Raw genomic sequence first — 14660 nt, forward strand, 5'->3', positions numbered from 1 at the left:
TATGGAATGGGTGGCAGCATTTGTTTTTGGCTTCATTGAGTATGTGTGCATCAATCTGAATTCATGCGAGAAGGATTTGGAGAGAAATTTACGAATGGCATGGACCGGTGGAAGACTGCGGTTTGCCGCTTGGGAGTTTGTGTGTTTGTGTGTGTGTGTGTGTGTATAAGAGAGAGCGGAAGTGTCAGCAAGTCCATCTGCATTGGGTGAGTTATGAATGGTAAGATGTGATGTGCTGAGGCTGTCAAAAAAGTGCCTGGTTTAACTTGCAAGACGCCCTCTAAGAAGCATTTATCCTCTGACATGCTGACCCACTCCTTCTCTCTCCCCAACTCTCTCTCTCTCACACACACACACACACACACACAGGACCAACTGAACATGCAGAGTAAATAAACCCTCACATTGTTGAGGGGCTCAGAGGTCAAAAACCCACGCCGACTCAACAAGGCCCTGCTGCCTGCAGGGCATTAACCTTGCGTTTATGGTTGAAGCAGAACTAGATGGTTGGGAAGGGTGCTGGTAGTAGTTGTGAGAAAACTCGATCAATACATTGTTTTAATAACCTTCAGCGCCCTCAAGAATTATTGGCACCCTCAGTAAATATGAAAAAAACAGGCTGTAACAGCGTGTCTTTGCTGTTTATCCTCTTTGTCGTTCTTCTTGCATTGTAAGTGGAGCAAAATTGAAACACTTACAATGAATAAATGTTTTTCTCCAGAACATGCGTGCAACAATTATTGGCACCCCTTGAAAATCCTATAATTAAAATCTAACTGAAGTATATTTCCAGTTATATGTTACATTCTTAAGTTCACTTGATTGGGAACTCTTAAGTAGTCACGACTTCCTGTTTCACTGGGGTATAACTATGAGGTGGCACAGGCCAAGGTTAAGACCTAAGAACACAGTGACGATGTGCAGCAAAAAAAAAAAAAAAAAATGCAGGAAAGGAAAGGGTGGATATAAGAAAATCTCTGACCAGTTGAAAATTCAAATATTTCCACTCTCAAGGCGATCACACATATTCTTCACACTTAGCTTTAGTGCTGTGCCAGCGCTGGAGAAAGGTCTGTCTGAACCCATTACCATTCTGGTGTAGGGGAAAAGAAACGCCTGGAAGAGGATGTGTGTTTACATTGGCCCTTGCACTGAGGAGGATGGTTCAACTGGCAGAAGAAATGCCAAGGACCACAGCTGGAGAATTGCAGAGTTTAGCTGAGTCTTGGGGTCAGAAAGTCTCTAAAACTCCCATCAGATGCCACCTACATCAACCACAAGTTGTTTGGCTGTGCTGTCAACAACAAACTGAAGCGGCAACAGTTTGCAAACGTTACTGGGACTTTCAGTGCGATCGGGTTATTTGGTCAGACGACATCAAGTAGAATTTTTAGGCAACAAACATTAAAGGTGGATTTGGCGTAAACAGAGAGACGGCCACACAGAAAAGCACCCCATATCCCCTCTGAGGTATGGTGGTGGATCTTTGAGCTTGAGGGTTTTTCTTCCCAAGGCCCTGGACATCTTGTTATGATGCATGGTATCATGGACTCTATTAATTACCAGCAGATATAAAATGAAAACTTAACAGCCTCTGCCAGGAAGCTTAAAGGCAGAATGAGTAGGATTTGTTGGTTGCGGTCTATAAACACGCCATGCAAAATTGCCCCCTCATCTCCATCTCATCAGTTCATCTTGGATGCAGCATATCTGGCACCTGGTCACCCTCACACCATGTGCACTGTTACTCGCTACACATCCACTGCCCAATGGTTGATGCCCAGAAACGTCCAGAGCACAGCAAAATAACAAAATACAGGCAGAGAGAACGGTCTCCGCAGATACAGAGCCACCCCACACTTCCAGCGGGTCACGAGTGATGATTGAGAGGGATTATTTTTGATGATCGGAAGCACACCTCAAAATCCACACAGAAATGGTTCACTGACCGCAATATAAAAGGTTTTGCCATGGCCATCACAGTCCTGAATGCCGTAGAAAACCTGTGGGACGAGCTGAAGAGGACAGTCCACAAGCGTCGACCTCACAATCTAACGGATCTGGAGAGAATCTGTATGGAGGAATGGTCTCAGATTCTGTGCCATGTGTTCATCGGCGTCACGCATGAGAGGAAAAGACCCAGAGCTGCTGTCTTGGCAATAAGAGGCTGCACAAAATATTACATGAAGGGGTGCCAATAATTGTGGCACACATATTTTTGAGAAAAAATATTTGTTTCAAGCTAAGAAATTGTTCCTTTCAATTGTTACTTCAACTAAATATGTGAATATTTTGAGCGAAAGGATAAAGAATAAAAATGTTTTTCACATTTTCACTAAAGGATGGCGGATAATTGTGGAGGGCGCTCTATGTCCAAATACCACAAATTGCATATGGTTGAAAGGAAAACAGGAAGATGCACTGAATGTATTTTATTGCAATAAACTGACAATAGCAAAGTGCCTTTTTAATGGTCACGATGGCAACTATTCGATAGAATAACAAAGGGGAAAAAAAAAACAAAAAACAAACCATGGTAATATAAAAATACATCACTGAAAATAAAGCATCACCACAAACTATTTTACATCTAAATTCTGGAGCCAGCACACAGCCAATACATGCAGCCCTCAAAAGGCAGCTGTAACACTGTCAGAACATTTGGAGGAGTCCTGGGAGGCAGCTATGGATGGTATTAATATTATTACTACAAAAAAAAAAAAAAAAAAAAAAAAACACACATCACACGCCGCGACCACACCCTACACTCCCTGGCTCAAGTCTAGAAAGATGAAATGAATTATGTATGAATTAAGTCTGGGGTTACGATTTCCACACTGATGCTGAAGCAGCTGTTCAGTGGCACCGCTTACAAAACCTGCGTCTCTGGGAATGTTCAAGATGTATAAAAGGCAATCAGTCAACCAACAAACAAGCTCCTGTAGTTTCGTTCATGAAAAGCTGAAATCAGTTCCCCATTAGAGTTTACTGTTGATGCAAATGCAAGTCAATAAGATATGCAACTATTACTGTCAAATCGCATGAGACATTTCCAGCAGCTCCATCAATTATTCCTCGTGATACTGGGGACTGAAAATGCATAGAAGCGCTTTCCTGCAGTTTTGATGTATATACTTCTGACTTGCACTAGCAAGTCACATCAAATAGCAACAGGAGGCTAAAGACAGTTTATGATGGAGAAAGAGAGGTAGTCCACACACTGTATATTGCAGTTTAATGAGGCAACATTTCAACCACCAGGGTCTTTGTTAGGAAGATATCAATGTGAGAGGAAAACAGGCCGTATATACAGAGAACAAGACAACTCCACCTACAGCGAGATCACAAAAAACTATTTACAAGTTCATTTCTCTCATGCACAATCACAATATTGCACATATTTCTATCATTGTACATTTGTCAGAAATGCACATTATATACTCTGCATAAACTATTAGCCAGGTTTAGCATAGTTACCAGATAAGTATATAGTGGATAATCTTTTAGTTTATGGGCTCTTCTAACTCTTTGAGTTGGAGATCATTTTCAGTTTTTCTCTAATGTGGAAGTTTGCCTGACAAAGACTTTGATGGCCAAAACATCGCCTCGTTAACTACTCGGGAGTTTGCAATGTTCAGTGTGTGCACTGCTTATCTATTTCCGCCGTGTGCTGCTTTTGCCTGGGACCCAACTGAGGTTGGATGTGCACACTAATCCCAATTCTCTGCTCAAGATTCTTTATCCACATCAATATCACTTTTGTGGAAACAGCTGTAGACAGAAGGTTGATAATGGGAAGATGGGCAGCTAATCGATGGGCTTTTTTTGTGAGATATTTAAGCTGGGTTTCCACCACAGGAACTTTCCCCAGGGACTAGGAGCCTTTGGAGGAGTTCAGTGCATTTCTACCACATAGCTCAGGGTCTAAGTTAAGATCTGGGGACATTATTTTACCCCCAAAAGCACAGGAACTTTGGGGGTGTGCCTGCACATTCCTGACTGGTTGAGGACTCGCATTTTATTTCCACCATTTTTAAAAATCAGCCGCAAACCAGTTTGTTTTTGTTCATTGTGCTTTGACACGTCAACATGGAGTTACAAACGAAAAGCATACGACAGATGCGCTGACGATCAACGTTGTTGCACGGCCGCATGCAGAACTGAGGTGTGACAACAACTGTTGCTTTTCCGTGCATCAGTGGACCAGTTTGCCTAATCTTTGCAGGACTTTGGATGGTGGTGGAAACACAGACAACAAAGGCCTGAAGGAACCTTTCAGGTCCATGAAAAGCAGTAAAAGTTGTGGAGACTTTGGGTGGGCTTTAGTTGAAGCTGGATTTGCAGCTCTCCTCACAAAACAGCACCAGCCTTAATCCACCTGGAACAGTGTGGTTAACTTGAAATGAAGTGGTTACCTTGAAAAACAATGGAGGAGGATGAAATCTCAGAACTCGGTGGCTTGTGTCAGTATCAGCTGGGTACTTTTCTTTGACATAAATCTGTTTAATGAAGTGCTGCATAAAAGCAAAGCATTAAAAAGACAAATATGAGCAATAATATCAAACACAATCTCCACAACACCCATTCTTGAAACAGATTACTTCACAGGTTCAGAGGGCATCTGGAATTGGCAGTCAGATGTTGTAAATGATGAGGGACTGGGCTTTGTGTTGACTCTTGGCTCAGGAAGTCGGGGTTGGGTTCGGGGTGGGATTGGGCACTGCTCTGTCACACAAACACAATGCTCAAAGAGTTCAACGTTTACAAAACATCAAAATTTCCTCCTGCTGTATTGTCATGCAATATACATGTTGACACGATTGAGACAACAATGTCAAGTTTTTCAAGAGTTTTCATGACCAGTCTGGCAGTGAAAGGGTCAGGACCAGGTCGGGTAGAGGATTTCACACCTCTCCTGGCGGTTGCATTCCAGGGAAGGTGACACAGATTTTCAACCCTTCTGCCTTGCGTCAGGGGGAGCGGAGGATGACGCCTTCAGCTAGAATCCATGATTAAAAGACGTTTCAACAGTTCAGCTTCAGCTGTCTTTGATCAAACATCCTACCTAGGTGTTACATCACATTTCACTAAATAAACGCGACTCAAGCAACAGCAGTAAGTGAATTCATTTTTGTGACTTGTCTGTTCAACTACTGTACATGTAAAGCCACAGTCATTTTCATTATAGGTATAGATATACAGTGTTTTGACACTGACCAAACTTGACAATCTGGTATGAAATGCTACAGACTGCAATGCGCAGGACAAATCTAGCATTTCTACATCTACCACATTGCCAACACACAGGCTATTGACATAATCTGCTTGGTGCAGTTGCCTGGCAACACAAGCAGCACAGTTCTTAGAGAATTTCAAAGCAAAAAGAAAAATCTTACAAAGCTATGCAAAGTAGTATAAAACAATAAATAGAAAAATCTTTAAAATAAACACAAAAGTCAAACATTTGCCCACACCCATCAATTTGTCTTCTTATAGAGTGCAGATAACATTTTTAGAGTGTCTCACTACACATCTACACATAATCTTCAGTGTGGCTCAAATCAAAAACACAAGTCTTTCTTGAACTAATATGCATCTTTTGAGCTTCTGATATCTTTTAAAGACAGGACGGGGTGGTCATACTGGGCCACATGAAGAAATGTGCAAGAATTGAATTAATTCAGTCAGTAGCCTCCACTGTGTAGCCTAATTTAAGCAGCACAACTCAACTGATTTAACATGAGTGTAAAAATTGCCTTTTTACTCACAAGGCCCATAAACTCACTGGAGAGGAGGTGAGCAGACATATTTACAATCTGCCTCAAAACTAATCAGCTGCCCCCCCCCCCCCCAAAAAAAAAACCCTCAAACATTAGCTGCAGAGGACAGAGTGGAAATAAGGAGGTCTTGGCACTGAAAAAAAAAAAAGTCAAAGTACATATCTATCTTCAGCAGGTGAGGACTGTTCATTTACTCTCCATCATTTGCGACACCCCTCCTCTCGTTCTCACGCTGCTGCCTCTTTTCTGAGAGGAGGATAGAGGATGGAGGATGGAGGAGAGGAGCGGAGCAGTCTCTCACTAAGGCCAGAGTGTCTGGCAGTGTTTAAGTGGCGCACGAGGACCGGTTTCTATCTGCCAAGGCAAATTCATTGTGGAGGCAGGTGGGCCAACACACATACACACATCCTCACTTAGGACACAGACTTGTGTGTCCTTGCCTTTGTCTCTATGCAGGCTGGCAACCAAGTCATCAGCTACGGAGTCAGTGGGCGCAGAGAATCACTATGGCAACCAACATAGTGGGCCAGGCTGTGGCTGCTCTTGGATCAGTGCGGAGACTTTTTTGGCATCCACTCAGAGCCGGATTCGATTATAGAGTTCCTTCTCTTAAATGTCCTTCCCGGATTGGCCAGTGATCTCTATGTGCGCAGTTTTTTGTTGTTTTTTTTTTCGCTTTTGAAAAATAGACAAATATTCAGATAATAAAAATCAAAATGCAGCTATGAGATTAAGTTTCACAGAAAACATAAACGAGAAAGGCTCGTGATACCCTTCATTTTGCATTCGTACAATTAATCGTGCTAACATGGCACACCCATTCTAGTCCACGCACGCGCACACACACACACACTCACACACACACACACACACACACACTGACCAAAAAAAACACAATGTTGTTAACATAAAACAAGCAGCCACCAGGGTAGGAATTTAAACTGATCAACTGATTGACTAATTCAACACAGCAGTGAACGACAGTAAGGTCTGAAGGTGGAGTCCAGATCTGCTCCCTGGCATTGTGTTGGCTGGATCTGCGATTCACGCGAGGCAGGCGGGGCGGGGGGACCCTCGCTTAATCGACAGAGCCGGGGTGTAGGCTGAGCGCAGGCGGGTCCAGACAGGTGGGAGAGTAACTGAGGTGAGGCTCTTTAATCCACAGGAGGGGGGCGCCGTTCTTGCCTTCTTGGCTCTTGCTGTTGTTGCGGCTCTTGTAGCGCACAAGCAGCACGGCGATGAGGAGGATGCCGAAGATGGGGAAGGGGTAAAAGAAGACGAAGTAGAAGAGGGAGTCGTTGGAGCACACCACTGACTGGAGGGTGGACACTGTTGACAGAGGAGAGACAAATCAAAGGTTTTCACAGATGCAAAAAGGTCCTGGAGAATTTTTAAAGCAATTTGGTTTTCCTCTTGTTGCATGTAGAATCACTTCATCTATGTGCGGACACTGGTGAATAAATCTGTTCAACATCTTGTGATCCATTGATCACTCAGCTTTAATGCTGAACAGTGGGCAGCCCTCTCTTGCTCTACTTTTGCTAGACTTGCTCCTGTCTCAAAAATAACTGCTACAGGTGGTGATCCAAGGCAGGGATGACATGCGCAGGGTGCATCTGAGAGCTCACTAATTAGCCTATGATATCCCCTTGTTACATGCGCTGTAACACAGAGGACATATTAGGATTGGGCAAAATGACAGTGCATACATCGTAATACAAAGCATCTAAAGAAGCAGCGGTTAATTACATCTTGTGCTACCCTCAGCTGCCAGTATAATATCAGACGACAGCCTCCGATACCAGTACAAAGTGTTCACCTACACTCAGAGACGCTCAAAGGATTTAGTTAATGCAGGACTCACCTTGTTGCAATACATTGACGATAGTGAACCCAGAGTTGTTGGTGGTCAGGCGGTACCACGCGTTGCGGGGGTTGAGCAGCCACTCCTCTACGTGGCAGTAGTATCGGCCTGCGTCTGTTGGCCGTGCACCTTGAATGGTCAGGCTGTACTGGTCCGAGGTCATCCTCTCGAACTGCAGGCGGGACTTTGGCCCCGCCTCCTCTCTCGGGCTGCAGTTTCCGTTTCCGAAAACGGCATCGTGGCCGATGGAGAACACGCACTCCCGCTCTCTCTCCTCCTCGCCCGGCTCGTCGTCATCATCCTCGTCCTCGGAGCGCTCCACATACCAGGACACGGAGAAGCGGGAGTCCCGGGACGACTGGGAAGGAATGCTACAGCCCAGTCTGATAGAGTCGGACTCTTCGACTGTCACGTTTGACTCCATTTCCTCCACCTGCAATCGTACCTCTGCAGAGGTCCAAGAAGATAAGAAAGAGAAAGAGACGGGGGCAGAAAAAGCAGATATGTATTGTAATGTACAGTATTTCTTGGAGCCTGGCAATAGAACACATTCTCTCAAATTGACATTAACTGCAGCCTTTCCAGAAACTATGTGAACTAGAGTTGAGAGAGTAGAGCTGAAAAGTGAATCAGCATCTATTTTGAAAATAAATTCAGTGCTTCAGTCATGTTGTCAAGCAAAAATGCCAAAACTCTGCTGGTTCAAGCTTCTCAAATGTGAAGATTAGCCGATTATTTGACAGTATTCTCGAAAGCTCTGTGTTTTGGACTGTAGATGAAGATGAAATTTAAAGATCCAAGTCCAAGTCCACTTGGCTTGACGTCGTGTTTGGCGTTTTTCACTATTTCATAACGCAGCCTTAATTCAAAACTTCAAATTAACATGGCAGACCAGCAAATGATTCTGGAAACAGGGGCACCAAACTTTCACAATGTGCAAACATGAGACAAAAATAAACAAATCCCACAGTGCTGCCCACAGCTATCACCATTCTTTCAGCTTTCCAGCAAGGTTAGATCCTATCCCAAGGCTAGTGTGTCTGTCTGTCTGTATGGGTATGCTACAACGCTTCAGGGATGGTACAATGACCCAGTTCCACTGCAGTTAAAAAGAAAAAAAGGAGGCAGTAAAGACCTGGCTTGCATGGCTCCTCTCACACACAGTTTGGAACGGTCTTCTTGTTAAAGCAAAATGAGAAGCAGAAAGGACAGCAGGAGAGCAAGGAGAGAAGAAAAAAAAAAACGCAGAGTGCTGGCACACATCTCCCCTCATGTTTCCTCCTGACAAGCTGATTTCTGGATGACTGCCTAGGTGAATGCATTTTTTAGCACCTTAATGAATATCCATGTTGTTTAGACAGCATATTCTATTCCTGTGATGTAGATGTTTATGTAGCATTAAAAGTAAAAACCTATATGCTTATGAATAATATACTTTATGCTTTTCCTGATTAAATCTTTAATAATAACCCGGGCCCCTGGTGAGCACCCACACACAGCCATGTGTGCACTTTTTTTGTTTAGACTTTAAGGTTAAACTAAACTAAAGAGTGAGAGGAAAACAATGCTGCACACAAAGAAAAGCCTAATCTCAAGTGCACATATTCACAATGTGCACTGTCGCTCCTTGTTTGAATGGTGTCAGCTTCACTGTCTACATAAAACACATGCATTTTCCTTGCCCTCTTGGCTCATGACCAAAAGTTCTGATCCTCGCGTTCTAGGTGCCATATGAGGGATTTCACTCTGCATTACAAACAGGACACCTGGCAGACAAACGCTGCTCTCAGACGTCTGACAAAAAGTCACCTTCAGCTGCTGTGTCGAATCTATTCATACTGAAAAGGGTATGTCAAGGATGGATGGGTTGTTTTTATTATTTATTTGCATTTGGGGGGCATTGAGTTTGATTGCAGATGAAGGGAAACAAGTTTGTGGTGAGAGAATGTGAGCGAAGGGGAACGTCAGTCAAGGAGAGAAAACAGATATGAGGTAGAGTGTGCTTAAGGTAACTCTGAGGTTGGATGTCAGGGTTTGGGTGGCAGTAAATACATAATGGCTCTTGAGTGCTTTGGACATTTTTGAGTACTGGACAAGAGGATTGGGTTCTCGGTCTGAGCCAGGCTCTGCCCTCTGGCACGGCATATGACAGCTGGCATGCCTTCAACGCATTTTTTTGCCACCTGAGCCCTGCCCGGGGCAGGTGTGAGGTCATGAGCGCGAGACGTCCTTGATGCCTTGGGCAGAGCATGTGTTGCGGGGGGATTTGGAGGAGGGATTGGGTCAGTGATGTTCAACTGGTCTAAAGCAGGACAGCATGTGGGCCCAAGAGGCAGCTGCTGCTTCCCTGCAGTGGGAATAAAAAACATTTTGTTAAAGACAGCGGCACTTCTGACCGCTTGCTCACCTGGCTGTCTGACCAGAACCTGCGTGAACCCCGAGGACTCCCGGGAGAGTCGATACCAGGCTCCATCTGGATCACTCAGCCACTCTTCCACCAGGCAGTAGTACGTCCCGGAATCGCTGCTCTCTGCTCTGTTTAGCGTCAGCACATAGAGACGGGGTGCCAGCCTCTCGGCCTGCACTCGCCGTCGCAGTCTCTCCTCGTCCGCGTAGGCGCCGTACTCAAAGGCCCCCGAGTGTTCAATTCTCAGCAGGAGCTCGTCGGCCTCTGACCCCGTTGCGCGCCTCACGTACCACATCACGGTGTGCTGGGAGTCCTGGCTGGTCTGGGAGGAGATGGAGCAGTTGATCCTGACACGACTGTCCTCCAGGTACACCTGAGACTGGTTGGTCTTTTGCACTCGCAGCTTGCTCTCTGCAAAGAATTAGGCGAGAGGAGGGAAGGAGAAAGAGGAGACAGTCATTCCTTTGGGTGCAGGAAAACGTGAGCACTCGTGACAGGTACACAATACAATTTCTGTTTTATGACAGACGACCTGTAGCTGGGTTTCTTTTTGGTGGCAGCAGGGCAGGAAAAGATAGTGGTGTGTGTGGGTGGGTGGGTAGGGCAGGTGACAAAGAGGAAGAAGGAGGAAATGTCAGGCAAATCAAAGCTTAGGGGATGGGAGGTCCGTTGGTATCGTGGTAGAAACGTAAGATAAGATGCAGAACAGTTGAAGAGACAAGGGTGAAGGAGAGGGGGGTGGATTGTGAAGCAGGGCTATGGATATAATTAGGTAAGACAAAAGCAGAGCAGGGGGTCTGTCAGTCTGCCAAAAAGAAAAGCAAAGAGACGGAAGAAGGAATGCATTTATAAAGTCAAGCAAGGACGGGAAGAGAGCAGATAGAGGGAGGAGATGATATAGAGGTGTGACTGAGATGTCAGGAAGGAGCTGAGGCTGCCCTGAGTGCTCTGACAGGATTGGTTACAGTGACATCGGTTGTGGGATAGGATTAGCTGCAGGTACATCAGGTGTGACCGCGACCAGGGCCCCGCTGTCAAACGCTTGGGGGGAGGATTAGTTCATTTTTCCTGCCATAACACCTGCTGTATTTTACATTCAGCATTATATGAGAGGAATGAGACCGCTCTGCTACTTCAGGAGATCTTGAAACAGCTGAGATTAATATTAGATAATCAAGATTTGTCTCAATCAATTAGAATGCCAGAGGTGTTTATCTGCACTCCCCAGCTACCACCCAGCTTGAATGAATGTCAAACAATATGTGGTTTTACAAAGTGCAATTTCTAGCCTTTTGACTGGAAATGGCAGGCCTAGCACAGCCCATCAAAAACTTTACAACTTTAACTTATGCAATAATAATTTAATTGGGAGCACTTTCTAGTGTTGGTACACTGAAAGCGAGCCAAGGCTTGTTTCTTGGCTGAGCCCAATATGGGGAAACAAATTCCCTTAATTGATCTCTGAGACAGACGTGCACGTCATTTTGCCACCCGTTCCCACCCAAAAGAGAGTGCAAAACCTATTTCTGGATCAGAGGATCGATGTCTACCAGAGCTGTTCACATAACACACACATCTGATGATTTGTGAATGCACGCAGCAACAAAAAATGCAGTTTTTAGGTGCACGTTTGCTGAAGAAGCCTGTCAAATGCAATTTTCAATGCAATTAGCAATAGTATATAAATTTAAAGAAGCAAACGTCTTCTAAACAGCCTCTAACATTTTGTCAAATGAGAAGAGTGTTTTTGTTTGGTTTTGGTATTGGTACTGCAACTCAGGTGTTGTATTGTCAAGCTATATCCAGCCGTACTAAGGTACAAACATTTGTATTAACCAGGTTTGGTTAACAAGCTGTCATTTGCCTTCTATTTTCCACTCAATACCTCTCCTGCATTCTTAAACAACCCTCTGCATCCCCAATTCATGTACCCTCCTAGCTCACACTAAGCTTTACAATGACTGACTGACTGCCTAGGGTCACAGCCATCTGTCTAGAAAACCTCAGCCTTATCCACAGATTGCTGTGCGTGCTCAAACGATCGCCATTTGTAATTATGCATATTTGCACTGCACATACAGCACGCACACGTTTGGTTGCAAACGTCAAAAGATGCATGACTGCGAGGCGACGCCAGACCACCCTGTTGTGCAACAGCATTTTGAGCTAGCATCTCAAATTAGTCATCATCATTGCCTGGGTGCCCACTAGAGACTTGGTAGGAAGCCTGACAATCTCTCCATCCGGAATTACTGCCGAGCCCTGCAGAATCCTGGCAATCTTTTTTTTTTTTTTTTTTTTTTGTGGGAGAATTACCTCCGAACCTCCTGAAGTGGAACCATGCAGGATTGGATTGGCACAGGACAAAGCAATTCTCTGCCGTTCCCATTTGAAGTTTGATTCCGCAGCCAGGAGAAAACTGGGGGCTGAAAGCCTGTTGCCGTACATCAGTGTTTACAGAAACGCCTTTTCAAAGCTAAAATAGGCTAATTATTCAAGCCCTATTAGGTAGCATCATCAGCTATTACAAGTTATTACAACTAAGCACTCACTCAAGCAGAGACAGCGGGCCTAATAAAATTAAAGCGCAATGGGCAGAAAGGCGGAAGAGAAATAAATGGACGAGAAACGCTGTCTTTTTTATGTCCCAAAACAACCTTAAAGTCTCCAGTCCCTCCAGAATCCTCTCGCTGTGAAATGTCTCAGCAAGAGAACAGCGACTTCACAGAGCAGCCTGTCACATCCTCGGACACGTGTCCATTCCCACTGAGAGCGAGGTTTCTTCCTTCAGCTACAGTGCAGCCGTCCCACCACAGTTACATCAATGCATCTGCTGACGCAAGCAGCAGAAAGCAAGCTAGAAAATTCTATATGATGTGCATACAGTATGCACTGTGTTTGTATATGTGGTATTGATGAAGGCAGATTTAGCGTGTTGTGGGAGGACGCCCAGTTTAATCATACATCCTTAACAAGGCCGCTCATCGTATATATATGCATTCTATCAACAGAGAGAGTAGTAGCATGCTCCTGTGTGTCAGCATGGCTGTCAATACCTATTTTAAGTGTGATCGCATGTTCTTTGCTGCTGTGTTTCTTTAATGAGCCTCAAGGGTGCATCCGCAAAGTAAGACAAATCCATAATTGGAAACACTTGTTCTCACCGCTCTGCATTAGTCCATGTGCCAGTCAAAGCTGGCCTCAGTGAGAAGGGAAGTGCAGGCTCATTTTATATGCACCAGCCTTTAACTGTTTTGGTTTATTTTCTGCACAAGAAAAAAAAGGAGGGGGGCATACACTGCCTGTATAATCAGGCAGAAGATTAAAAACTCATAATTTTGAAGTTAACCTTAAGCATGAATGTTGACAGCCTCTCCTACATTTCACCTGCCGCTGTGGTTTCCAGGGCAACCCTGTCTCCAGTAACAACGCGGTATGGCTGAGATACCTTTAAGGACCTCACTGATCTTATCTTCCAGGAAAAGAGCAGACTCAATTAAACAAGGTCAGAGCCTTTTGTTTATATCACCAGGCATGATTCAATTATATTTAATTAAAAGTCTGATTCTTGCCCTGTAACGTATGTGAGAAATATCTGATTGGGCAGAATAGAGACGTAACGATATGAGCTGCATCCAGACTGAGTGCCTCCTACCAAACAGCTATCGCAGCTCCACTGGAGATACTTGTGTTTCAGCAGTTTGCTGGGCATGTAGCGTCATTACAGTGCACACAAATCCACACAGAGCAGTCGCTAATTGGCTCATTGAACCCTCGGCTCACCCCCTTCCCATGTGTGCCCAATTTGTCTCGTTTAATAGCTACAAGAACTGCAGAGTTAAGACAAAGCTGTCTTTATTCCTGTTATTTATCAGCGGAGGTAAGTACACAAAGGCTACGAACAGCAGCCCAGGTTTGATAAGGAAGAAAGACAGCAGAGTGCACCCCAAACCCCAAAAGCAGCGCTACACGACTGTGAAGCAGAGCAGATGAAAACAAGTTTGAGTCCTGGGGGAGGAGTAGTGCACAGCTAAGGATGCCACTGTGGCATGTCAGCACACACCAACCACAGCACACACACATGCTTGTAACTAACTTTTAGGATGACTTCAAAGGGGCTTGGAAACTGCTTGGCCGAGCATTCAGAGGAGGAGAATGCAGGCCGAGATTGGTAAATCAAAGAGTGTTATCCTTTATTCTTTGGCTAGAGAGGAAATTAAATTCATTTTTCCATCTCTGCCTTATTGTGCTGCTCCAGGTGAAGTCTTTTAATGCAAGACTGGCTCTAAACGTCACGGTTGAAACGCTGGCTTCGCCCCCCTCATTTCCCCTTCATCACAGACTTTGTTTTGACCAGTCATCACCTCTTCCCTCCCTTCTGCGCTACTGTGATCTATGTGTCTCCTGATCACACTCTGCCTAATCACCTGGCACTAACATGAATATTCAGCCGCCTCACCTGTGGGTTCATGAATATTAATGAGGCCTAAATGAAGAGCGAACAGCAGAGGTGCTGGTGGGGTCTCTGACTAACATTTTGGCTCTTTTTAAATATAGTCTAATATGTACTTAATGACCACTGAGCTGACAACCTATCCACCGGGCCACA

At 44.7% G+C, this 14660-nt stretch overlaps 1 protein-coding gene across 1 annotated transcript in view; it reads right to left on the minus strand.

Annotated features, from left to right (window-relative positions):
* Positions 1-5922: 5922 nt before the first annotated feature.
* Positions 5923-14660, minus strand: part of igsf3 (immunoglobulin superfamily, member 3) — a 67754-nt gene continuing 59016 nt past the window's right edge. The window contains exons 7-9 of the mRNA XM_041950909.1: positions 10052-10462; positions 7645-8091; positions 5923-7109 (exon numbers count right to left, since the gene is read on the minus strand). Of these exons, the coding sequence (XP_041806843.1) occupies positions 6859-7109; positions 7645-8091; positions 10052-10462 (1109 nt within the window). The 3' untranslated portion in view covers positions 5923-6858. The remainder of the gene's footprint in view (positions 7110-7644; positions 8092-10051; positions 10463-14660) is intronic.

The sequence above is a fragment of the Chelmon rostratus genome, chromosome 13 (genome assembly GCF_017976325.1).
Source record: "Chelmon rostratus isolate fCheRos1 chromosome 13, fCheRos1.pri, whole genome shotgun sequence".
NCBI lineage: Eukaryota > Metazoa > Chordata > Actinopteri > Chaetodontiformes > Chaetodontidae > Chelmon > Chelmon rostratus.